Consider the following 26,500-nt stretch of genomic DNA (forward strand, 5'->3'; position numbering starts at 1 on the left):
AGTTTTCAGCTCTAAATATGATTCTGTATCATTTGTATTCCACGGTCACGCCCATCTGCCTTCTGCTTAAACTCTGGCGTAATCTGTGGGCTGCCTGGCGTGTTTCACCTGCAGCGTCTAACATTAATCAGCTCCTATTATCAGCGTCCTTTCAGTTTAGTAACCATCAGTGATTCAGTGTGTGTGCATCTGCACTGTTGTAGGAACAGAGTGCACAGCAATCCTTCTAACTGAACTGTAAGTTATTTTGTGTCTTCAGTGATCTCTGAGTGCAGCCACAAAGAGAATTCTAACTCTGCTATCCTGAATGCACCAAGAGTTTGATCTTGAACTTGGAACTTTGATTTTGGAACTAAACTTTGATTTGGAACTGAACTTTGATTTGGAACATTAATCCTGAACTTTAACTCTGCAGGAATTATTTATGTTTAACTTTGATTTTCTGGTCCAGAGGTGTTACCCCCAAATGCACCTACACAGTCTCACCTCCTCTTTCCTCTCCCTTGCAGTTCATCCAGTCCCAGTAGCTCCACAGGCTTGCTTCACCTGGACCCTGTCCATCCTTGATTCCAGTCCTGGTCCCTGTCTATAATTGATTCCAGTCCTGGTCCGTATGCCCTGTCTGTTCTGTCGGTCAGGTCTCCATCATCCATCTTGTCTGTCACGTCAATCAAGTTGTCTGATCCTTAGTCCTTCCACTGCGCAGTTCCTTGGTTCAATAAACTCTTGTTTATCACTCCTGTGTCTGCCTTACTGCTCCTGCATTAGTGCAAGTAGGTTAAAAAATGTATTTCGACCCCTGATTTGGGTCTAACACTCAACCTCGACCGTAACACCAAAAAAAGAGAATATATTCAGTGAGCAGCAGTTGTGTGGATGAAAATGCCTTGTTGATGTCAGAGGAGAATGAGCAGACTGGTTGAATGGGTAACTGCATGTTGCCATCATGTCATTATGGACCAACATATGGACAAAGGTGTTGGAATATTTCCAACACCTTTGTGAATCTATGCCATGAAGAATTAAGGCAGTTCTGAAGGCAAAAGGGAATCCAACCTGGTACTAACAAGGTATACCTAATACAGTGTCCGTGAGCATATATATTAAAAATGTCAATGATTCCAAACATTTTATTATTAAACCCTTATGGCAAAGAAATGTATTTGCGACTTGACATTTTACAGTTTAAACATAAACTTTATTATAAATAACAAAAAATATAACCACCAACCAATATATGTGATGCAGCTAGGGATGGGTACCGAATTCGGTACTTTTTTGGCACTGACCGAATTTCGTCAGTACTACAGGGTATCTGTTCACGTAAAATCAAACAGTACCATGTTTTGGTACTTAAACGCACCATTATGCTCGAGCGAGTGGGAGAGTGGACAATTTTACATGCTGAACAGGAACGCAGCACGCACAGCATAATGACGTCACAAGTGGCAGCCGCTGGTTCATAAACAAAGCAGCATAGCTGACAGAAAGCGCTCGAAAGAATGGCTCTACTTTTCTAAATGCGATGCAGATTACGCTTGCTACAATATTTGTAACGCAAAATGCAAGGCCAGCAGCGGAAATACATCTAATCTGAGGAAGCTCCTGGTTAAGCACAAGATATTTCTCAACGCTGAAGACAGCACAATTTTTTGACTGCCTGCGAGTCAGATCGGCTCCTGAATTGGGCACCGCTAGCGACTCGTCATCTGCAGCCAGCATCACTGGAGAAGATACGCTTACAACCGCTTCATCATCATCATCTATTGCAGGTAAGAAACGCTAAAGTGTAGTGTTAGATGACGTTAGCATGTTTGGAGCGGGCTTGGCTCTTGCCCGAAAAAGCTGATATGCTTGTGTTCTTGAAAAAAAAAAAACTGAATAAGGAACAATAAAACACTAAATGTAGTTCATTGCAAAAAAGTTTGCCTCACTTTTAGTTTTAGTTTGCAGCACTTTAATTTATAAAAAGTACACTTTTATTTATTTTTAGTCTAACCCCTTTTGGTTTTAATTTGTGCATTTTAAAGAAAAGCACTGCTTAGGTGTAGTTAAGAGTTTCTATGTTCATGAAATTTGTGAAACAATTGCCTTGTTACAAGACAAACAATTTCATGTTGTTTTGACATATTTGTTAAAGTTTACACTTTCAGAAATAAATCTGTTAAACTGTAATTTTTTTTTTTAGATTTTACTTCAAACACAATGCATAAAAGTAATGAAAATTGGTATTGTTGTGTACCGGTATCGATTCCCAGGTACCGGGTATCAGTACTGTATCGGTTCAAATGTGAAAGGTACCCATCCCTAGATGCAGCCTTCACTTGGATTGGCAGATGTCGTGTTGCATCGCTCAACATTTGCATGAAATAGTCTTCTTGTTTATTTTGGTACTGGCGGTATAGATACCACTTGTGTTTTGTTCCTATAAAACGCCCACTCTGAAAATAAATTGCAGCTGGTTGCTTTGCCTCTGACTTTTGTAGCTTATGTGACAAGGGATGAAAGGGGTCCCAGCCATACTTGACAGTATTGTAAACAATGCTATCCAAGCACCGTCTACTGGACAAACTACATAATGATGTCATTTTCAACAGACAGTGTCTTTCTCCATCATTCATTCATTAAAGTAAAAAAATTTCAGATCATCAAAGATAACACCGATATCGATACAAGTTCATATCGGCCGATATTACTGGGCAACCGATATATCAGATGGGTTCTAATTGACATGTTGCCCAAGACTCATGGAAGCTATAGTTGTTGATTGCTGATATACTTGTTTATCAAAATGATACTGTTGTTGTAGACTGGATTTCCTGCATATTCCCATTTTACAGAATCTTTCCACAGGGATGTTCAGTGATTGTTACATTACTGCACTTCTTCGAACATCAGTGTATTAGTCCGTATGACTTAACCTTTTTTCATCACAGTCCAACATCGTATCCTACTCTCAACACAAGACTCTGCAACAAACATGTCAGAGGAAAAACAAATATCAAAGCCGTGAATAAGTGCAGCTGCAGAACACGGGCAGCTGTTGGGCAGATACAACTGGAACAATACCAGCTGTGGTAAGCCTGAGCCTTCAACCAGGCTGGTGACAGCACAATAAAAATACAGCAAGACAAACAATGTGAGGAAAGGCACCAAAAACATCCAAGCTCCTTTCTAGCGACTGGAAACACAGGGGAGTTGGAGAGTTATTTACCCACCTGTCCGTATTGTGCCTCACAAACTTCAACTATCTCCTCTCCAAGTTATGTGAGCAGGAGATTTAGAGTGAGCCAACGCAGGCTGGGTGAGTTTACAGTTAATACCTTTGCAAAAGGCCAGTCTACACGTCAGCCAAAAGCAACCCGGTCACTGAAGAAGCCAGCGTTGTGTGACTGCCAAAAAGAAACAATGATGCAATCACGTGTACAATTTCCAAGAAGACAGATGCCCTTATCCATTTGAAGTGAATGAGATTGGGCCACAATCTGACACTGTCAGAGTGTGAATGTAACTCCTTAATTAAACTAGAGCTTGTTTTCTTACACGCCAACACCGATTGCACAATGAAAACACAAACAAGAAAGGGAAACATATTGCATAACTCCCGTTAACAAGTGTGGTAATTACAGTCAAGGAGTTAAAAGGGTAATTTAAATCTGCAAGAACCTTTTTCTCATTTACAACTACACAGATTTCAAAGAAAAAATGGCTTCAATCAAAAGTACCAGTATATACAGCCAAAATGTCATTATTTAAACACAAACAAATGAATCAAAAGTATAAAATAAAACAAGTCTAACGATCTCAAGGCCGAGTTTTTGTAGTAACGAAAAGCCAACATACACCTACAAAATCACAATTCAAAAAATTCCATAATTTTGTCAGAAATAATGTTATTTTAAATTTGGATTCCATACATCTTTGACTGATTATACAATTTGTGAATTAAAAGAAATTTTTAAAAAAAACTGTAAAATCAGGTTTGTTACCTTTTCTGTCCAAATTAAATTCCACTTAATTTTAAGTAGTGTGAAAATGTTTGCTAAAATCACAACTGGGAAAATACAACCCAAAAGGGTGAGAACATTTTCTGAGATACATGTGAATCCTTCAAAAAGTCAGAACACTCAACCTCATTCTTTGCTAGTATCGATAACAAACAGGTCCAACCATACCTTAATCCTGCCCTGTGGTCTTCAGGAGACATCTCCAGAGCTTCAAATACTCACACAAGACAAAAAAAGGCCTGCTACTGAAGGACTGCGAGTATGGATGGTAAAGATAATTCTGAGAGAGATGAAGCAAGAGAAGAAAACAATTTGTCTCTTTCAACAAATTACAAGCTGGACTAAAGTCAGTCTCGAGCCAAACTCTGTTTTGGCGTGGCACAAGAAGAGCCGCCCGTATTTACCTTCAGTGAAGCCCTGGTTGGACTATTTCAAGTGGACTGATCTAAAAATAACCTGGTCACACTACATTCCAACAGGCGGTAATCAGGTGGACAGAGGGACAGGGTGGGAAGGGGCATAAACAGCAACAACCGCCTCATGCTGGTGACATGGTGTGGAAGGTTAAAGGAGGAGGATGCATGTACAAATCTTATAATCCATCAACAGTATCACTGACATTTGTATATTATTAGTCAACCTCCACATGTTGCCAAATAATGTTCCTGACTATGTTACTGAAGATAATCTGTTAGAAAAACATCTCAACAATGTTGTGTTTTCATTCGTCAGTTGGCCACTGTTTGTTAAAGGCTTTTTAACCAAATCCAGTGGGTGGAGAGCCCCTAGTAAACCCACAACACTCTACAGGGATAATCTGGAATGGGATTCCCCAGGAGGATCTGGAGCATGTGAATGGGAAAATGGATTTACTGGTAAAGGTGTGAGAAACACACACACACAAAACCTGCTTATAAAATACTCACTATAATCCTGAGCAAATTTCTGACACTTTGCCAGCAGGGGGTGCACAAGGGCCTACAGCTGTCTTGCCACAGTGATTTTAGCAATGAAAAAAGTCATTGAGTCACTAATATTCTTTTAAAACAAATACTGAAATAGTGACGCATTTTAATTGTGTAGATATCCAGTTTTCATTCCCTGTCTGTCCAGTGTGTACACTCACCTCTGCAGCTTCGGCTCAACCTGGGCCCAGTAGGCACCACTACCAATAAACACAGGATACATCTGAATCTGTGCAGACGAGTACCAAAAGCAAAGACACCATCAGTAGTACTTCTAGCAACTAAAGAACTTCCCACGAAAATTCAAAGATGACAGGTCACATGCATGATGACAATGGGAGCAGCATCCACGGGGCTGTCGTACTACACAAATACACATCAATTGCCATTAAAAAAAAAACCTCCACCATCACAAAATAGAAGCTTTTGCGGCACACTGGGGTTTGTACAAATGTCATGTGTTAACATTCGGGTCAGAGGACGTACAAGATGGTGGTGGTGTAGTACACCCGAAATGTGTCCCTGCCACTTGCTCGCTTTCTTCTAGAATGTACTACATTTTTTAAAAACCTTTATTTAACCAGGTTAGTCCCTTTGAGATAGAAATCTCTTTTCCAAGGAAGACCCCGACAATGATAAAGTTTCCAATTCACCTAACCCGCATGTCTTTTAAATGTGGGGGGAAACCCAAGGAAACGTGGGGAGAACATGCAAACTCCACACAGGAAGACCACAGGTGGGAATCAATCCTATGACCTTCTTGCTGCGAGGAAACCTTGCTAACCACTAAGCCACGTGCTACCATGGCAGACCGATACATCAACAGTTGGGTTGTTTTTTCTAACCAACGTTAAGTAGAACAGAGATGAACAGAACTGCTCCCATTTCAATGTTTGCGTCAGCATACGAAGAACATTTTGCTTTCGGAGTTGTGACTCTGTAACATACCAAAAAAAACAAAAAATCAAGAGGCAAAGTTTAGATTCAGGTTCATATATAACAACATCAAAAGAATATGAAGCACCAACATTGGCGTCATGAAAACTACTTCATTCAAAATATCACAACGCCATTAGGCTGACCAATTGTGACTACATGTACCGATGAAGGGGTGAATCCTGAAATATATTCAGTACAACACAGGAGTCTTTTGTGGTAAAACATGTCTTTAGCAGTTCCTAAACACTATTATTGAGGACAATTTTTCAATTTATTTTCATTTATATAGCACCAAATCACAACAAAGTTGCCTTAAGGTGCTTCACACAAGTAAGGTCTAACCTTACCAACCCCCAGAGCAAGAACACAGGCCACAGTGGTAAGGAAAAACTCCCTCTGATGATTTGAGGAGGAAACCTCAAGCAGACCAGACTCAAAGGGGCGACCTTCTGTTTGGGCCACGCTACCGACACAATTTACAATGCAGAAAATTATACAGGAAATTGTGGGAGATTCCTGAGCTCTGGAGAAGTTCTCACCACAGTAGCGCACTTTAACATTCTCCATCACAGAGTGTTACCATAGTGACTAGGTCCTTTCCTCGTCAGCTTATACCTCACCACCTGAAACCAGTCAGGTGACACTTTTACTGCTGCGTGAGCAGGAAGCTTGCTTTCATAGCCTTAAGAGTGTGCATATCATGAATGCTTGGTCTTGTTGGATTTGTGAGAATCTACTGAATCTACTGGTACCTTGTTTCCCATGTAACAATAAGAAATATACTCAAAACCTGGATTAATCTTTTTAGTCACATAGCACTACTATTATTCTGAACACTACTGTAACTTTTTTGGTGCAAGTAATTTTTTTGTTACTAGCACCAGTGCAAGTAGGTTAAAAAATGTATTTCGACCCCTGATTAACTGAACATTAATCCTGAACTTTAACTCTGCAGGAATTATTTATGTTTAACTTTGATTTTCTGGTCCAGAGGTGTTACCCCCAAATGCACTTACACAGTCTCACCTGCTCTTTCATCTCCTTTGCAGTTCATCCAGTCCCAGTAGCTCCACAGGTTCGCTTCACCTTGTCCCTGTCTGTCCTTGATTCCAGTCCTGGTCCCTGTCCATCCTTGATTCCAGTCCTGGTCCGGTTGCCCTGTCTGTTCCGTCGGTCAGGTCTCTGTCATCCATCTTGTCTGTCCTGTCAGTCAAGTTGTCTGGTCCTTAGTCTAGTCCTTCCACTGCGCAGATCCTTGGTTCAATAAACTCTTGTTTATCACTCCTGTGTCTGCCTTACTGCTCTTGTCTAACACTCAACCCAGTCCTAGACCGTAACAGCAGTATGTTGATCTTAACGTGGATTTAATATTGTAGCTGTTATTATGTATCATGTTTTCTCTTGGTTTCTGGAGCACAGAGGTGCTGCTGTGGGAATTAGTGGGGTTGATGGAAGGTTAATGGTGTAATTAAAGTGTTGTCATGAAAATCCTAATGCATCACTTCTTGATAATCATGTCCTGTATCGCTGCCCTCAGATGAGCAAGATGAGATGGATCAGGGTGAAGAAGCCATCATGTGATGCCCAGTGGTAGAGAGTCACACCTGTTCAAAAGTGTGAAATGCATCCACCACCAGGACCGCCACACCCTGTAGTTGACTGCATCTTAGAGAGTGATGCAGACTCCCGTCTGTATGCAGGGATCCACTCACAGAATTTCAAACACGTCACCATCAATGCCAGTTGTGGAACAAATTCTAATGACTTTGATGAAACTAAGATAAAACTTTGTCATGGCTGATTTGGCACAGCGATTTAAAATATCACAAGCTCAGGTCAGCAGGACAGTGGGACTATGGGTAGACATTATGTGTGAACACATGAAGGATCTCACTGTGTGATTGCCTCGTGAAACAATTAAAGTAACATTGCCAAAAGCTTTTAAAGAGCACATTGCTAACACAACCTGTGCAATTGACTAGACAGACACTTTTCAAAATGCAAAAAATTTGGATTCAAGAAATGAGTCATACAGTCTAAGGCTGCAGCTATCGATTATTTTAATAATCGAGTATCCTATCAATTATTCTGGCGATTAATCGAGTAATCGCAGGGGTCGAAATACATTTTTTAACCTACTTGCACTGGTGCTAGTAACAGAAAAATTACTTGCACCAAAAAAAGTTACTTGCACAATCAAAAGTCACTTTCAGACCGGGCCCACTTCAAGTTGCAGCAGGGAGGTGAGAACGCAGCCAGTTTTTTTTTTGTTTGTTTGTTTTAATTAAGACGAAATTGAATTACAACATCTCGTAGGAGACAAATACATCAAACAAAACAGACAAAAATAAAAACAAACAAGAACAAAATCAAAAGGGGCATTACCTAGTGACAGATAAGGAGCAAGGTCATTTCATAAAAGTAACAGAGTTTATATCCTTGTGGATTTTACATGCCAGCTTAGATTTCACTTTTTGGAGAGACAAGAAAAATAATTTAAAGTCATTAACAAAACCTACAAAGGAGGTCTTATTGTTTCTCCATTTACAACAGTGAATATAATATTTACCCATGAGTATGACAATATTTACCACATCAGAAATAGAAGACTTTAGGTTGTCCATATAAAAAAAAATGTGAGAGATGACAAAAGGTAACATATCAATTATTTTCACAGATAACCACTCATTGATATCCAGCCAAAACTTCCTCGATACAGGGCATAAATAAAACATATGTTCTAAGGTTTCCTCAGCTACATTACAGAAAGCACAAGGCTCTACTTCAAACCCAAATCTTCTTTTCAGTAAATCAGCAACTGGATAGATTTTCTTTATTATTTTAAAGTGAGTTTCTTTTACCTTAGGTGAAACAGGCCACTTCACAAATTTTGTTTGAGCCTTTTCCATAACTAACAAGGAGCCTGCAGGTTCTCTGCATAGACAAGTCAGAGTGCACAGTTTGGCTGCAGCCAGACTGTGCACTCCGATTTCACTTCTAGTTTATATCTATTCTTGTGCTGAGCTGCAGGTCTGACTCTGAGTTCTGTTATAGTTTATCTTTCCTCCTGTGACCGTCAGATGTGCGTGCGTATGCACGCGAACGAACCGTCCGTGAGCAAATACTTCATGTGGACATGTCCTGTCTCTGGCAATCAGTCTGTGAGCAGGACTTATGTCCTTTTTTTTAACACAGTGATGAGAGTTTGAGCGGACAGTGAGGAACTGCCTGCAGTTTTTTTTTTTTTCCACATGCATGCGCGAACGAATAGTCACAGCAACTCGCTCCGTGTGAGTCATAAAATGCAGGAAAGATGAAGACAACACACTGGAAATTGTTTTTTTCCCTTATTTATTCCTTTATTGGTTCATTCTACTGGTGCTGATAGTTGATAAAACTTGGATAAAGTTACTTGCACCAGTGCAAGTGCAGTATAAAATTACATGCACCGCTCGAATAATATGTGCACAAACTAGCACATGCACATACTATTTCGAGCCCTGAATCAGATAAAAAGCTATCAATTATTTTAATAATCGAGTATTCTATCGATTATTCTGGCAATGAATCGAGTAATCATAAAAAGTGCATTTGGGTTTTTAAACAATATCAACAGTCCAGGGCTCTCCCTAAGCAATGGCAAAATGTTGCTGCGCCATCACAAAGACTGTCAAATTTAGTGTATCCCTTTTCTGTTTTCCTGGGTAATTATTTTGTTCACATCTTTACAGGTTTTGGATCTTTCCTGGTGTGAGGAGCTCAGCCAAAGTTGGGCCAAAGTCTTGACATTTTGCTGAAATGGTGATGGGATGTGGCTTTCTGTTTTTCCCAACTTGTAAAATTTAACCATTTATAAGTTTTTTTTGTTGTTGTTATACAGTTGGTGCACTGGGTCGCTGTGTGATTTTTTTTTTTTTTAACCCTTTCTCTGCAATTCAGCAGATGCATTTCAGCTGGAGGTTGAACATGCAAGCGTCGCAGTCAGTTTTTTTATTATTATTATTTTATTTAAGTCACCATGTTTGTGAAGCGTTGTGTGTTGCCCACAAAGGAGAAAATTAAAAAACGAAACACTCAGTGCGAGTCTGTGTCAAACACAGAAGAAAGAGAGGATCTTTCAGAGACGACGTCCGTGTGACCGGGGTCAGAGCTGTGACTCGCACGGTGTGAGTGGAGTGCTGAGCCACTCACCAGGCAGAGAGCGGCGGCCACCGCGTGAACAGTCATTCCCGAGAGTGAACAGCAGCTACTGGAGGAAACGGTGTTTAAAAAAAAAAAAAAAAAAAACACAGAAACACACTGCTTTAGTAAGCACAGTAAGCTATTTCAGATGATTAGCGTGGACACTGTTTCTCCTAAAAGGCTTTATTTTACTCTGTGTTGTGTTGAAAGGATGTAGCTTTTGTGCTAAACTGATTAGCATTTACATGGCCTGTGCGCATGCTCAAGTCTTCTTCTCTTTTTTTCTGGGGATGTTACAGCGCCACACAGGGCTGGCATATGTACTACAACATTAAATGAAGCTTCGAGGCACAGAATTTGCCTCAAAGCATTTTTTGTAATCAATTTATTCAGGTTATTTAACTAACTGTTTCAGCCCTGATACAGTCACTATTATGGAAATAACACAGTTAAGTATTTTAGTGGCTGTTTCTCTCTCTGGAATAATCATGTTTTTTTAACTGATGCTTATGGTGGAAAATGTGACGTGCAGAGCACAGATGTTTTTTTTTTAATTTGGAACCTATATTGAAAATGGAATGAAAACACTTTTTTCCTTGTAACAATAAAAAATAAACAACTGAAAGTGTTTATTTTTTTATTTCCACTTTTTATCTTCCTTCATACGCTGCTCTTTTCTTGTCTGTAACAGACATGACACCTGTTAAGTGATGACTGAATTTTTAAGAGATTCAGATATTTGGGGCAGAGCAGGACTTCTTTGCAACAAATTCATCCATAATGTTGGAAGCAGTTGTCCAGATGACCAGCTGGTGGCACATCAGTGTCAGCTGGACCTAAACAGATGTAAAAATATGGCTTAGAGTTTATTTTAATGAAGGCTCACATGTATTCTGTCACATTAGTTCATACACTATAATTAACACTGGCAGGCCCAGAGATCTTTGTTTCTGCTGCCTGCCCCCTCCTCTTTGCAAAACATGTTAATTCCTGTCCATGTGCTAACATTTGGGCAGGAATTAACATGCAGCTCAAGTGAGCCTGTCTGGGCACATTCCAAAGAAACAATAGGCCACATTTCTCTGTTGTGTCTGATTGAGCCTGAGTGCAAAAGTATTATTTCAGCTGGAGTCTGCCACCACTGCCCCTGCAACATTATTCATTTTGCAATTAATTTCATTGAGATCATATCTTATTTCATGTACTAAGAGTAACTATTTTTCATTTTATTTAGCCAACAAACAGTTTTACCCTGTTTTTATCATTTGATCCTAGATATGTTTTCTATTTGTTATTAAAAAAAACTTATTGTAACAACTGCCTGTCATTTTAAGAAGGGCAGAAGTATTTCTGATGAAAATCCTTTATGAATGGTAATTTGGTTGTAGGAAAACACCAGTTATAATGCCAATGTACTGTACTAAGCTCACAATGTCATAGAAGTGGGATTAGCACCCCTCGCCCACAATTGCCAACTTTCTTTTGATCCTGTACATGCTGTGTATAAAACATGTGCATTTGTGGCAGCCATGTCCAACAGGTTGTAAAACACAGCCATGGGCCATCTCTGTGTTGCAACATGCACGGAGTAGTTGGGTAATTTCTGGTCCATGATATCAACACCACATTTGTTGCAATCAACAACAGTGTTCGGTTTTTGTTTTTGGGTGTCCACAATTTCCACTTCCTGGTGCATGGTGCTCAGAAGACAGACAGATTTCTTTTTGTTGTTGTTGTTGCGCACACCATCAGAAAGGCACTTCCAGATGTGAACACCTGTATTGAGTACAACTGCCTGCCCGAGGTTTCCTTGGCAGTTGCTGGTAGCTCCCAATGATTTTTGCTGATGGGGCCGAGCAGAGTTGTTTTTCATTGAAGAAGCCTGTTAGCCAAAGACAGAGAGGTGAAGAAATTGTCCATAGTTACAGTCCTTCCCTGGTCCATAAATGTTCCATCAACTGCAAAACAACATTCTCTTACAGCCTCTCTCCCACCGGACGAGTGGGATCTTTTCCCAAGTAAGGGATGGCATTACACATGTATTTCATGTTCAGATCTTCTGCAATCCAAAACTTGATTCCAAACTTGTCAGGCTTGGATGCAATGTACTGCAGAAAGGGACAACGAACCTTTCACGGAAATAATTGCTCATCCATGGTACCATGCTGCCCTGGCTGTAGGACAACACACACACACAAGACACACAAGAAACCACTGCCAGATGTCAGAAATTGCTGCAAATTTGTCCATTTGTAAACGTTCCTTGCAGGTGTCCTTGTTGTTGAATCGCTTTATTTCAAGAAAGCGGTTACGAGGCATTATGGCTTTGATATCTGAGTTGCCAAATCAATTGGCCCACATAAATCGTATGGCAAAAACGTAGCCCTTGGCAGCCCTTCGGAAAAAGATTGCAAGGAACGGAATGAGCTCATAGACGTTCATCTGCAAGCTGGGGTTTGTTCTACGGCTTTCCTGGACTGTGCAGTCTCTGAAAGGTCAACAACATGCTGATATCCACCAAACACAGGAAGCTTTGAAGGCGAGTTGTGATTTTGCATTTTGCAAACTCTGTTGCAATGGTTGTGACATTGTAAAATCTGGGGTCTGTGTGAAAGGCATCCCCTATTTTTGGTTGAACCCTCAGCTCAGTAAGAGTTCAAAGGGAAGAGGTTGGTGCTGAAGTGAAACTGCCTTCATGTGTTAATTGGCACATTCCAAAGAAACAATAGGCTGCTTTTCTCTGCTGCAGGGCTGTGAAATGAAAATTGTGAAATCCGAGGAAAATTCACAGGGGACCTAGGACCTTGTGGGGTCCCAGAAACCAAATTAAATTTTCATCTACTGATACATTTTCAACATCTCCTGGAAGAACAAATCTCAAAATTAGTGCATATTTAAATGATCCTAGATTCAACCTTTCATTTGAACTGTCAATGATCATGTTGAAATAACAGAATATGAGGTGGAAGTAGGACCTGGTATGATTTTCCTTTTAATTGTAAACCAAATTATGCATGAACTCGGAACAATTAAACTACATGAAATTCATGAAAAAGACTGTTAAAGTATTTCAAAAACCACAGCTAAAGCTTGTTGAATATTTTAAAAATCAGGGTAAAATATCAATAACATACCTTATAGTGAAAAGCCACACATTCTTGAGTAAATTCCTGTAAATCCATCAAAGTCACAGTGTCTTTTTTCCCATGAAAAAAGTCTACATTAATAAAAACTAATTTACATTGTTGTGTAAATTCATGTAGCCTAAATTCATTCAAAGCCACAATGTCTTTTTTTTCAATTAAAGAAAGTCTAGATTAATGAAAGAAAAATGGCACAATCTTTTCTGAAATTCTGTTTGAACAGCACAATGTTTATTTTCCAGAGAAAGAAAAAAATTCTTACCAGTTCACTTTTCCCGTTCATCTTTCAGGTGTGTTCATGAAGTCAGCAACAATTCCACGGATTCTTGTCCTTGTCGCTCCGTGACACAGACATGCTGCAAAATTCTTCTTTTAAAAACTTTAAAGTTCTAAAAGTTTGTGATGTCCACATGCTACGTTTAGCTAAGTTTCGCACAGGAGCCACACAGTGTCACCACAGCAACCAACCAGTCCCGCTTTATGACAACTGTTGCAACAGCCAGGCTTTGAGTGGCATTTATTCTCCTCGAAACTCCGCGGATCCGAGGAAACTGATTTGTATCTGTAACACACAGATCAGTGTCCGCGGACTTATAAAACTTGCATGATGTCGTAAAAAAAAAAAAAAAGCTTTGCGATAAGCATGTTAAAAACTCAGTAACGATCATGATTAAAGAGTACAACACTAACACCCCCGCCCCCTTCCCATGATGAAATCCGCGGAATCCCGCGGATCCGCTGAGTTTTCACAGCCCTGCTGCTGAAACCTGTGTCAGCCTCCATATAGTAGAGAAGCTTGAATCTTCGACTGGACTGGGTTGCTTGACGCGAGGACGTTTCGTTTCTAATCGCAGAAGCTTCCTCAGCTAAATTTCTTGCTCTGGTAGTCTGACTTCTGTCTTGACTCTTGTTCTTCTCCACCTGGACAACTGAGAGTCTTCACAGAATCACCCTCCATATGTTATTACTTATGCAGGCAATACAAACCACACAGGGACTCAGCTAATTTATATAACAAAGGGAGAAGGTTGATTATATGCTAAACTTTAGCCCCTTTCACACCGGCCCACTTTGAGTTGCATCGTGCAGCATCATGACGATGCCACATGGAAGCATCCCAGTGCCGAGACAATGTAACTCAATGCCACACCAGTGCGAGGGACGCAAAGGATGAAGCGAATTAGACGCCAAAAATTAAACGTTTAATTTTTTCTGCATCCTGTGCTCAACGCAGAAATTAAGCGGTTTCAGCGCAAGTCAGGGCAACGCAATGGTACTCAACGTGACTGGAAGCCACACCCTCACAATACGTTACCCGACACCAATTTATGATTCCTGCTGTGTTCCATTGTTCCCGAAGTATAAATCACACAGGATTGTTTTTATACTGTGTATACAATGCAGTAAAACTACACACTCAAAAAGAGCACAGAAAAAAAAAAAGCCTGACTGCTGCTGCAGCTACTTGTTCTTCTCTCACACATGTTTAAATAAAGTCCACAAAAGTCCTGCTCACAGACTGATTGCCAGAGACAGGACATGTCCACATCCAGTATGAAGTCCGGACATCTCCAGTCCACTCACAGACGATTCGTTCGTGTGTGCACATGTGAACAATTAAAAGAAAAAAAAAAAAACTGGCTGGCTGCAGTCCTCACTCTCCCCTCAAACTCTCTCATAATTGCGTTAAATAAAGTCCATAAAAGTCCTGCTCACAGACTGATTGCCAGAGATAGGACATGTCCACATTAAGTATAACTCCAGACATCTCCACATTTACATTGGGACGGTTCGTACGCACGCGCACACATATGCGTGCGCGCAGCTCGCGGTTGTAGGAAGAAAGATAAACTATAACAGAACTCAGAGCACAGACCTGCAGCTCAGCACAAGAACAAACATAAACTAGAAGAGAAATCGGAGTGCAGTATGGCTGCAGCCGAACTAGGCACTCTGATTTCTCTGTGCAGAGGACCTCCAGACAGACTCTGCGTACTCACTGCCCCACCCGCACCCCCACCCCCCACTGCGAGCACCTGACGCAGACATTCCTACGTCGTCATGACCCACATGAAGCAACTTGAAGCAGCCCCGGTGTGAAAGGGGCTTTTGGGGGTATTTTCACTGCAGACTAAAGTTGGCTCTCTGGGCCTATTAGTGTTAACAAAAGTTACCCACCTGGTGATCTGCCTTGACCTGTGATCCATGAACACTGACTGCTTATTTCACCTGATGTTGAAACTCAAACCCAGGCTCAGTGATCTAGACTCTACGTCTGCCTTAAGGTAAATAAGTTTATCTCAAGACCTCTTTTAACAGAACGGGACCGACCTTATTACTGTGGTCCTAATACGGCTCAGAGCTTGCTACCGTATGTTATCTTAGGCAACTTCTTCATGTCGTCCTCTCACCTCTCTAGATTTGTAGACAGCAGGATTGTAATGTTGCCTCGTTTGAGTCGTGACAGCTGCTGTTTATGTCTCTAAGCCTCGTAGAAAGTAGAAACAGTTAACATGTAAACAAACACCAGTTCCGGTTTGCCCAAGTTACAGTGAGGACAATAAGTATTTGAACATCCTGCAATTTTGCAAGTTCTCCCACTTAGAAATCATGGAGGGGTCTGAAACTTTCATCTTGGGTGCATGTCCACTGTGAGAGACATAATCTAAAAAAAAAAAATAATCCAGAAATCACAATGTATGATTTTTTTAAAATAATTTATTTGTATGTTACTGCTGCAAATAAGTATTTGAACACCTGTGAAAATCAATGTTAATATTTGGTACAGTAGCCTTTGTTTGCAATTACAGAGGTCATTCATCTCTAACCTGTCAACGAGTGCAGATAACATTCTGATCACTGGTGACTTTAACGTTCATATAAATAAGCCTTCTGATCCCCTCTGCAAATCATTTATGGAAATTGTGGATGCATTAGGATTTCGGCAATGCATTCAGGACTCAACGTACATTAGTGGAAATATCCTGGATTTGGTTCTCGCACGTGGTATTGCTGTCACGAATATTGACATCATGCCTCTTACATCAATGGTCTCTGATCACTCACTTATTAAGTTTCGCTGCCGTGTTTTGTGGAACAACAACCTTATTTATCACTACGGTGATGCATCAACTCCTCAACTAAGACTGAACCTAGACTGAAGGCTGAAGCTAGACTGCCTGATGTCTTTGCATCACATTTGGCAAATACAGTCTTGTGGATAGTTTAAACTCAGTACTCAAAACTACACTCGACATGATTGCACCACCTTTGTTAAAACTGCACCCCCCCCCCCCCCCCCAAAAAAAAACCACAGTCACCTTGGTTCAACGATTACCTGCATGACCAAGCATGAGGCTAGAGGTCTAGAACAGAAATGGCGTCGTTCAAAATTAAAAGTATTCTACCTTGCGTGGTGTGATGCTTTGACAGTATCACAAATTCTGTAAATGCCGCAGCCTCAACTTTACTTAAATTCTGGGTCTTTTAGTGAAGCTTAGAGCTAGTGGCCGGCGATCAACTTCGTATTTCCTGTTTTTCTTGTTGTTTAATGCTGACAAATTATACAGTATTTTTTGTCTTTCTGACACTTGATTCTGTTTTTTTCTCTCTGTTTAAGGTGCAGCTCCATCCAGAGATGAGTGTGGTATTTGTGCTGGAGACCCTCCTGTGCATCAACAGCTTTTCCTGTGTATTTGTTTTGTAAATTGTTCTGTAATTTATGTCTAGCATGGCCCAAGCAGAGGCTCACCACTTTGAGTCTGGTCTGCTTGAGGTTTCTTCATCAGAGGGAGCTTTTCCTTAACACCGCTGCTCTGGGGGTTTGTAAGGTTAGACTTTACTTGTGTGAAGCGCCTTGAGGCAACTCTGTTGTGATTTGGCGCTATATAAATGAAAATAAATTGAAAAATTGAAATTGAAAATTTGTTGTTGAAGACCATCTTGCTCTGTGGAATACAACAAATGCCAACTTTTGGAGGCAGATATTTCAGTTGTAAGAGCTCATTATCTTCATTGATACACATTAATCGTTAGTTTATAGCACAGTCTATATTTCCAGCTGTATTTTATCAGTGGGTTTTCTTTTCCTTTAACTAACCACACTGAATCTCTTACAGTCGGTTTGTTGTTTTGTTTCCCTGCAGCTCTCCATCCAATCAGGTGCCGCCCTCTGACGCCCATAGGCTGTTTCCTGCGGTGTGATTGGTTGGGATGCTTGGTGTCGCGGCTCTAAATTGGCTGTGGTAGCGGTCAAACAGCTGTTGTGTCGTTTCGCCTGCTCCTCGCACACAAACCTCACTCCTCTTTCACAATGTTTTGGAGTTTGTTGTGGGAACAAACAGCTGCACAGCCACGTCCCCAAAGTCAGCATCATAAAAACACACACACACGCTCGTGTTACTGGACTCCATCCTTACCAGCATGACTAACACGTTTCTCACATATCTGTGCCAGTTGTCACACTGGTGCTGGTGCATCTCTTAAAAATGGTGCTCACTAATTGATCAGTGATCAATATAGTGAACAGGCAATGAAACTTCTCTCTGTTTGTTTAAAAGCCTTGCGTCGTAGACATGCTAACACATTAGCAATGGCCCCGTTTTTAAGTTATAAAATACATCTATCACCTGTTTCAGAAGAACATGTCGGTTTAAAATAAAAGGGTATATACTCACAGACATATGCTCTTTAAGGTTTTAGTGGGGAAAAATTAAGATAAAGTGAAATAAAACAAAGAACCAACAGGCCAGCGAATCGAAGCACTGCTTCATTGGTTCATGCTTCAAAGTGGAGTCGCGCTGCAGAAGCGGTTGATCACAGAGCCGCTGCAGGATCTGCAATCAACGTAGAGAAATGATCATTTTCCCAACAAACACCCTCAAAAACAACGGCCGTTCTGAAGGACCGATAAGGGAATCGTTAAGCAAAAAGACTATTGATATCGGTGAATCGAATAATTTCTTAACGATACCATAGAAGAACCGGTTTTCGATACCCAACCCTAGCTCCAATCATCCCTTTTTACCAAAATAAACAACTTTAACTTTTGACCCCTGTACAAACTGAAACTGACCTTTTCAACTCACCATTTTTGCTGTTTTTAACCACACAACATTCAGCCATCGATAGTCCAAACTATACCTTTTTGGAATTGTTATGATCAGACAAATAATGTGGTGTAGTTTTCAATACGACTGGAGCATTTTTCAATTTTAACCCCTGTGTAATTCTTCTTTGACTCCTACCTTGCTACAGCTGCCACCCTGGGATGACCTGGGATGGCCACTGTACATTTTGTCAGTCATGTTACCCTGAGGCTGAGCTGTACGTGTTGCTTGGTCTCATTAAGTGCTTGGTTCATGGACTGTTGTATGTCTGCATGGTCACAAACATGTTCTGACCTGGAATCACAGCACGTGTTACGTAACACTGATATGTCACATCCAGCCTGGCGCCTGAAAATCCCCGTCACTGCCGCTGAAGCCCAGTGAGCTGTCAGAACCAGCGCCCAGTAACACACACTGCACCCCTCCACCTCCATGCACAAATACTCAAAATCACGCAGCAGTGTGACCGTGACACCCATCACCTGACTCCCCACCAGTACCCTGCCGCCGCCTGCTGTAATCTCTGGACTTATACCAGAGCAGACTGGGACGCAAGCCAGACCAGGCTAACCGAGTCAGAACTCAGCTAGTGGACCAGATTCAAAAAAGCAAATATTCATCTGTGATCAGCAGCTTTATGTGTAAAACCACAAACAGGTTGAACAAACAAATACACTTCTATTGTAAAGTTTTTTCAAAACACACACACACACATCATGATGTATGTTGTTTGCCTGCGTCTAGTTTTGTGAAGCTCTTCCAAATCCTGTTTCCTGTTTGAAACGTTTGTTGCTGGTGTGTCACCTGCTGCCCAGGAAAAGTGCCACCAACAAGCCAGCTATCATCACAAGATTCATTACCAGGAAACACAAGTTGGCTCTGCTGAAACAGGGGAGAAACTTAAAGGGAACAAATGTTTTCATGAATGACCATCTAACGAAATACATCGCTGACACAGCCAGAAAAGCACGCTACCTGAGGAAGCAGGGCAAAAATAATGAACACATGGATGAGCAACTGTAAAACTGAACCGGCCACAAGACAAAGTGCTGGACATCAGGAGGACGGAGGAGCTGGAAAAATACCAATGATCAACATGAACTGGACGATTAGGTAACAACCATGACACACACCAGCGGATGTCATTCATCTTTATCTAAAAACAATATTAAGCACTTAACTGAGAGGATAAATGATCATCATCATCTGGCATTAACAACTGCACCTACTACAGTGACGAACAATTTAACCAGAACATTACATCAATGGATCAATTATCAATTATCGATTTCAACAGCAGAAGCCTTTTCACAGCCATTTGGTGTAATTGCTGTATCAGAAACCTGGATCAATACAGAAAAAGGAATGGACTTTGAGCTGGAAGGATATGAATTAAAGAATATAGACAGAAAAAACAAAGGTGGTAGAGGAGTTGCCATATATGTGGATAAAAACGAGCTACAGTGTGATTGTAAGCATGACAACTGTGGTAACTTACTAGAATGTATAACTATTGAAATGTGTGACGAAAAGAAAAGGAATATTATAGTTAGCTGCATATACAGGACACCAGGTACAAATACTGATACTTTCAGGGAATGGATACAGGGTGCATTTGCAAAACAAAGCAACAAAATCGTTTTCATATGTGGTGATTTCAACATTGATATATTAAATCCATATCAGGATAGTACATCAGATGACTTTATCGGTGCAATGTATAGTATGAGTCTATTTCCAAAAATCACCAGACCAACCAGAATCACCCTCAACTGTGCCACCTTGATTGACAACATATACACTAACGAACTTGAGGATAAAACAATAAGTGGTATTCTAATTAATGACATCAGTGATCATCTACCAGTCTTTATCATCTATGATTACAACCACACCAAGAGAAAGAAAAATAATCTAAAAGAATATTGAAGAATAAGGTCAGGGGAATCAATAAACGCATTCAGGAATAAATTATTAGCGCAAAACTGGGAAGCAGTATACCAAGAACAATGAGTGGACAATGCATATGAAATATTTCTGAAGGCATTTAAGCAATTATGTGACAAAAGGTGTCCAATTAAAAAATACACAAGAAGACTGAAGTATGGCAACTGTCCATGGATCACAAAACGTTTACAAAACACCTACAAGAAGAAAAATGCGCTATACAGAGAATTCATAAGACTGAGATCTAAAGAGACAGAAAATAAATATAAATGATATAGAAATAACTTAACAAATATCATAGGGTTTAGCAAAAAGCATTATTATAAGACATTATTAGATAATAACAAACATATTATAAAGGGAATGTGGGGTATACTAAACAGCATTATAAGAAGTACTTCTAAACAGTTACAATATCCTGAGTATTTTATTGATGAGGGTAATGTAATTTGTAATAACAATGATGTGGCTGACAATCTAAATAAATTTTTTGTAAATGTGGGACCTGATCTTGCAGGAAAAAAATCTCTGATGCAGGGACAGTTGGGAAAAACATGGATGTACTGATAGAACGAAATTATAATACAATGTTTCTCAAAGCAGTGGAGGAGAAAGAAATACTAGATATTGTTAAAAATGTAAAAACAAAACATCAACTGATTATAATGACATTGATATGACATCAGTAAAAGAGGTCATTGAAGGGATCTCAAAACCTTTAACATACATCTGTAATTTATCATTTCAAACTGGTTCATTCCCAAACAAGATGAAAACAGCTAAAGTCATTCCACTGTATAAAACTGGGAACAAGCATCATTTCGACAACTACAGATCTGTGTCTTTACTTCCACAATTTTCCAAAATACTGGAAAAACTCTAATAATAGATTGGATATATTCACTGAAAAGCACAAATTACTCTCCGATAATCAATATGGTTTTAGATCAAACAGTAGAACATCATTAGCAATAATACAAGCAATTGAAGAGATCACAAAAGCCACTGAACAAAAGAAATACACAGTTGGAATATTTATTGACATTAAGAAAGCCTTTGACACAATTAACCATGAAATATTAATTAGAAAACTAGAAAGATATTGCATCAGAGGTATTGTATCAGACTGGGTTAGAAACTATTTACAACAGAGACAGCAGTTTGTTAAGATGGGTGATGTCAGTTCTGAATGTTTGGACATTGTTTGTGGGGTACCACAGGGGTCAGTGTTAGGGCCCAAACTATTATATATTGTATATTAATGATATTTGTAAGGTGTCACAGATACTCTACTGGTGTTGTTTGATGATGGCATGTATATTTTCTGTTGTGGGGAGAATTTAAAAGAAATGGTAGAAGAAATCACTGAAGAAATTAACAAATTGAAAATATGGTTTGACCAAAACAAATTGTCATTGAACTTAAATAAAACAAAACTAATGTTATTTGGGAACTGCAGAACCAATGAGCAAGTACGAATACAGATAGATGGGGTGCAGACTGAAAGGGTTAAATGGTAAATGGACTGCATTTATATAGCGCTTTTCCATCTGCATCAGACGCTCAAAGCGCTTTACAATTATGCCTCACATTCACCCCGATGTCAGGGTGCTGCCATACAAGGTGCTCACTACACACCGGGAGCAATAGGGGATTAAAGGCCTTGCCCAAGGGCCTTTAGTAATTTTCCAGTCAGGCGGGGATTTGAACCCATGATCTTCTGGAATCAAGCCCAACACCTTAACCACTAGACCATCACCTCCCCTAATGAAGATACAGGGTTAATGAAAATAAATTCCTTGGGGTAATAATAGATGAGAAAATCAGTTGGAAACCACACATAAAATATATACAAACCAAAGTAGCAAGAAACATTTCAGTGTTAAACAAAGCAAAGCATGTTCTGGATCATAAATCACTCTGCATCTTATACTGTTCCATTGTCTTACCGTATTTCAATTACTGCGTAGAAATTTGGGGTAATAACTATATGAGTTCAATGAAATCACTATTCTTCAGGTCATTCATAATACGGGTCATTGGATATCAAGACCATACTCACTCTTCTTAAAATCAAAACTATTAAAATTAACAGATATAGTAAAATTCCCAACAGCACATATCTTGTACAAGGCAAAAAAAATGACCTTTTACCAAAAACATACAGAAATTGTTCAAGGATCGAGAGGGGAATATCAATTACGAGGGAAATACAACTTCAAAATGAACAAAATCTGTACAAATGATTCTGCATTTCATTCTGTGGGGTGAGACTGTGGAACAGTATGAATGAGGAGTTAAAGCAGTGTCCAAAAATTCAACAGTTTAAAACAAAATATAAAGAATGTGTTTTCATGGGATACAGGGAGGAAGTGTCAGAGCCACTAGGTGTTCACAGGAAACTGTTAATGATTATTTATTTCTGTATTTGTTTTATGGATTTATTTATGTTCATTGTTAGTTGGGTCTGTCTTTTCTGTTGTGTTTTGTTTTGTCGGGTTCTTTATGTCTTTTTTCTAAAATTGTATTGTATTACTGTATCATTATTAGGTGTGTGTTGTGCGCTCGGCGTTTTTTCATTTCAAGGAAAAAGACGGAACGACTGGAGCAGCGCCGCATCAAATTTTGCCAGAAACTGGGCGACAGCCAGGTGGAAACCATTCGGATGATTCAGACGGCTTTACAACCAGTTTAAAGACGTCCGCACAACGGTGGAGAGCGCGCTGCGCTCCGGTCGGCCATCAACATGCTGAAATGACCAGATCATTTCCAAAGTGAATGCTGTGGTGATGCTGGACCGTCGTGTGACTGTCCGAAAAATTGCGGAAGAGGTGGACACCAGCACTTTTTCGGTAGATTCCACTGTGACAGAAGATTTGGCCATGAAAAGAGTGGCGGTGAAATTCATGCTGCTGCTGACGGCGGAGCAAAACCGCCTCCATGTTGAAGTCTCACAGGACATGCTGTGACATGCCCACCTCTTCCACAATTTCTCGGATAGTCACACAACTAAAAAGTCACTGAAAGCCGTCTGAATCATGAATCAATGGTTTCCACCTGGCTGTCGCCCAGTTTCTGGCAAAATTTGATGCGGCGCTGCTCCAGTCGTTCTGTCTTTTTCCTTGAAATAAAAATCCGCCGAGCGCACTGCACACACCTCACACAAAGGCTGCTTACCAGAAAATGATGCAATCGACAGGCGCGAAAAAGTTCACACATGCGCACGAACGTTCAAGGTTGGCTCATGCAAGCACACGATTCAAATCCATCAGGTTTTTGAAAAAATAAAAAGGTCCGATACTTTTCTAACAGACCTCGTATTATTATTATCATCATGACTGTCAATAGTCGTATTTTTAAGGAAACAGGGATTGATATATAAATCATCCCACCCCTTCTCCCTAGAAGGGGTGGGATTAGATAAGTTTCGACTTCTTCTCGCTCCTTTTTGAACTAACTTTAATTTTACGTTGTCTGTTGTTTTATTTTTTCTTTTGTTATGTTCAAAATAAATCTTCAATTCAATTAAAATAAATACGCAGATTTATGAATTAGAAATTATTTTTTCCTTGACATTCACAATAATGTGTAAAGTTGCAGCTGACAACATCTCACCTGAATGTGCTTCACAATAAAAGTATTTTCACAAACCTTTAATCTGAAACTGCCAATGTTTGTAATTAGTCAGTTATCAGAAACCTGTTGAGTAAATATGGACACTTTCAAACATGTTTGTAGAGTTTTAAAACCGTCATGATGACTCCAAGCAGCGACTCACGTTAGAATTAAAAACCCTCAGATGCCGTTTTGGATCTTACCTTGTTAAACTAGAAGAGAAATCGGAGTGCAGTATGGCTGCAGCCGAACTAGGCACTCTGATTTCTCTGTGCAGAGGACCTCCAGACAGACTCTGCGTACTCACTGCCCCACCCGCACCCCCACCCCCCACTGCGAGCACCTGACGCAGACATTCCTACGTCGTCATGACCCACATGAAGCAACTTGAAGCAGCCCCGGTGTGAAAGGGGCTTTTGGGGGTATTTTCACTGCAGACTAAAGTTGGCTCTCTGGGCCTATTAGTGTTAACAAAAGTTACCCACCTGGTGATCTGCCTTGACCTGTGATCCATGAACACTGACTGCTTATTTCACCTGATGTTGAAACTCAAACCCAGGCTCAGTGATCTAGACTCTACGTCTGCCTTAAGGTAAATAAGTTTATCTCAAGACCTCTTTTAACAGAACGGGACCGACCTTATTACTGTGGTCCTAATACGGCTCAGAGCTTGCTACCGTATGTTATCTTAGGCAACTTCTTCATGTCGTCCTCTCACCTCTCTAGATTTGTAGACAGCAGGATTGTAATGTTGCCTCGTTTGAGTCGTGACAGCTGCTGTTTATGTCTCTAAGCCTCGTAGAAAGTAGAAACAGTTAACATGTAAACAAACACCAGTTCCGGTTTGCCCAAGTTACAGTGAGGACAATAAGTATTTGAACATCCTGCAATTTTGCAAGTTCTCCCACTTAGAAATCATGGAGGGGTCTGAAACTTTCATCTTGGGTGCATGTCCACTGTGAGAGACATAATCTAAAAAAAAAAAATAATCCAGAAATCACAATGTATGATTTTTTTAAAATAATTTATTTGTATGTTACTGCTGCAAATAAGTATTTGAACACCTGTGAAAATCAATGTTAATATTTGGTACAGTAGCCTTTGTTTGCAATTACAGAGGTCATTCATCTCTAACCTGTCAACGAGTGCAGATAACATTCTGATCACTGGTGACTTTAACGTTCATATAAATAAGCCTTCTGATCCCCTCTGCAAATCATTTATGGAAATTGTGGATGCATTAGGATTTCGGCAATGCATTCAGGACTCAACGTACATTAGTGGAAATATCCTGGATTTGGTTCTCGCACGTGGTATTGCTGTCACGAATATTGACATCATGCCTCTTACATCAATGGTCTCTGATCACTCACTTATTAAGTTTCGCTGCCGTGTTTTGTGGAACAACAACCTTATTTATCACTACGGTGATGCATCAACTCCTCAACTAAGACTGAACCTAGACTGAAGGCTGAAGCTAGACTGCCTGATGTCTTTGCATCACATTTGGCAAATACAGTCTTGTGGATAGTTTAAACTCAGTACTCAAAACTACACTCGACATGATTGCACCACCTTTGTTAAAACTGCACCCCCCCCCCCCCCCAAAAAAAAACCACAGTCACCTTGGTTCAACGATTACCTGCATGACCAAGCATGAGGCTAGAGGTCTAGAACAGAAATGGCGTCGTTCAAAATTAAAAGTATTCTACCTTGCGTGGTGTGATGCTTTGACAGTATCACAAATTCTGTAAATGCCGCAGCCTCAACTTTACTTAAATTCTGGGTCTTTTAGTGAAGCTTAGAGCTAGTGGCCGGCGATCAACTTCGTATTTCCTGTTTTTCTTGTTGTTTAATGCTGACAAATTATACAGTATTTTTTGTCTTTCTGACACTTGATTCTGTTTTTTTCTCTCTGTTTAAGGTGCAGCTCCATCCAGAGATGAGTGTGGTATTTGTGCTGGAGACCCTCCTGTGCATCAACAGCTTTTCCTGTGTATTTGTTTTGTAAATTGTTCTGTAATTTATGTCTAGCATGGCCCAAGCAGAGGCTCACCACTTTGAGTCTGGTCTGCTTGAGGTTTCTTCATCAGAGGGAGCTTTTCCTTAACACCGCTGCTCTGGGGGTTTGTAAGGTTAGACTTTACTTGTGTGAAGCGCCTTGAGGCAACTCTGTTGTGATTTGGCGCTATATAAATGAAAATAAATTGAAAAATTGAAATTGAAAATTTGTTGTTGAAGACCATCTTGCTCTGTGGAATACAACAAATGCCAACTTTTGGAGGCAGATATTTCAGTTGTAAGAGCTCATTATCTTCATTGATACACATTAATCGTTAGTTTATAGCACAGTCTATATTTCCAGCTGTATTTTATCAGTGGGTTTTCTTTTCCTTTAACTAACCACACTGAATCTCTTACAGTCGGTTTGTTGTTTTGTTTCCCTGCAGCTCTCCATCCAATCAGGTGCCGCCCTCTGACGCCCATAGGCTGTTTCCTGCGGTGTGATTGGTTGGGATGCTTGGTGTCGCGGCTCTAAATTGGCTGTGGTAGCGGTCAAACAGCTGTTGTGTCGTTTCGCCTGCTCCTCGCAC

The 26,500-nt window shown here is 40.2% G+C and overlaps 1 protein-coding gene across 2 annotated transcripts in view; it reads right to left on the reverse strand.

The window, feature by feature from the left end:
• The window catches only part of retreg1 (reticulophagy regulator 1), a 73,051-nt gene that overhangs the window by 21,584 nt on the left and 24,967 nt on the right, over positions 1-26,500 (reverse strand). Inside the window, exon 1 of one of the 2 annotated variants that reach the window (XM_034183363.1) lies at positions 4,176-4,386. The exons of the other annotated variant lie outside the window; for it this stretch is intronic. Within the exon in view, the coding sequence (XP_034039254.1) occupies positions 4,176-4,207 (32 nt within the window). The 5' untranslated portion in view covers positions 4,208-4,386. Of the gene's footprint in view, positions 1-4,175; positions 4,387-26,500 lie in introns of those variants that run through there. 2 annotated transcript variants of the gene reach the window in all.

This window comes from Thalassophryne amazonica, chromosome 12 (genome assembly GCF_902500255.1).
Source record: "Thalassophryne amazonica chromosome 12, fThaAma1.1, whole genome shotgun sequence".
NCBI lineage: Eukaryota > Metazoa > Chordata > Actinopteri > Batrachoidiformes > Batrachoididae > Thalassophryne > Thalassophryne amazonica.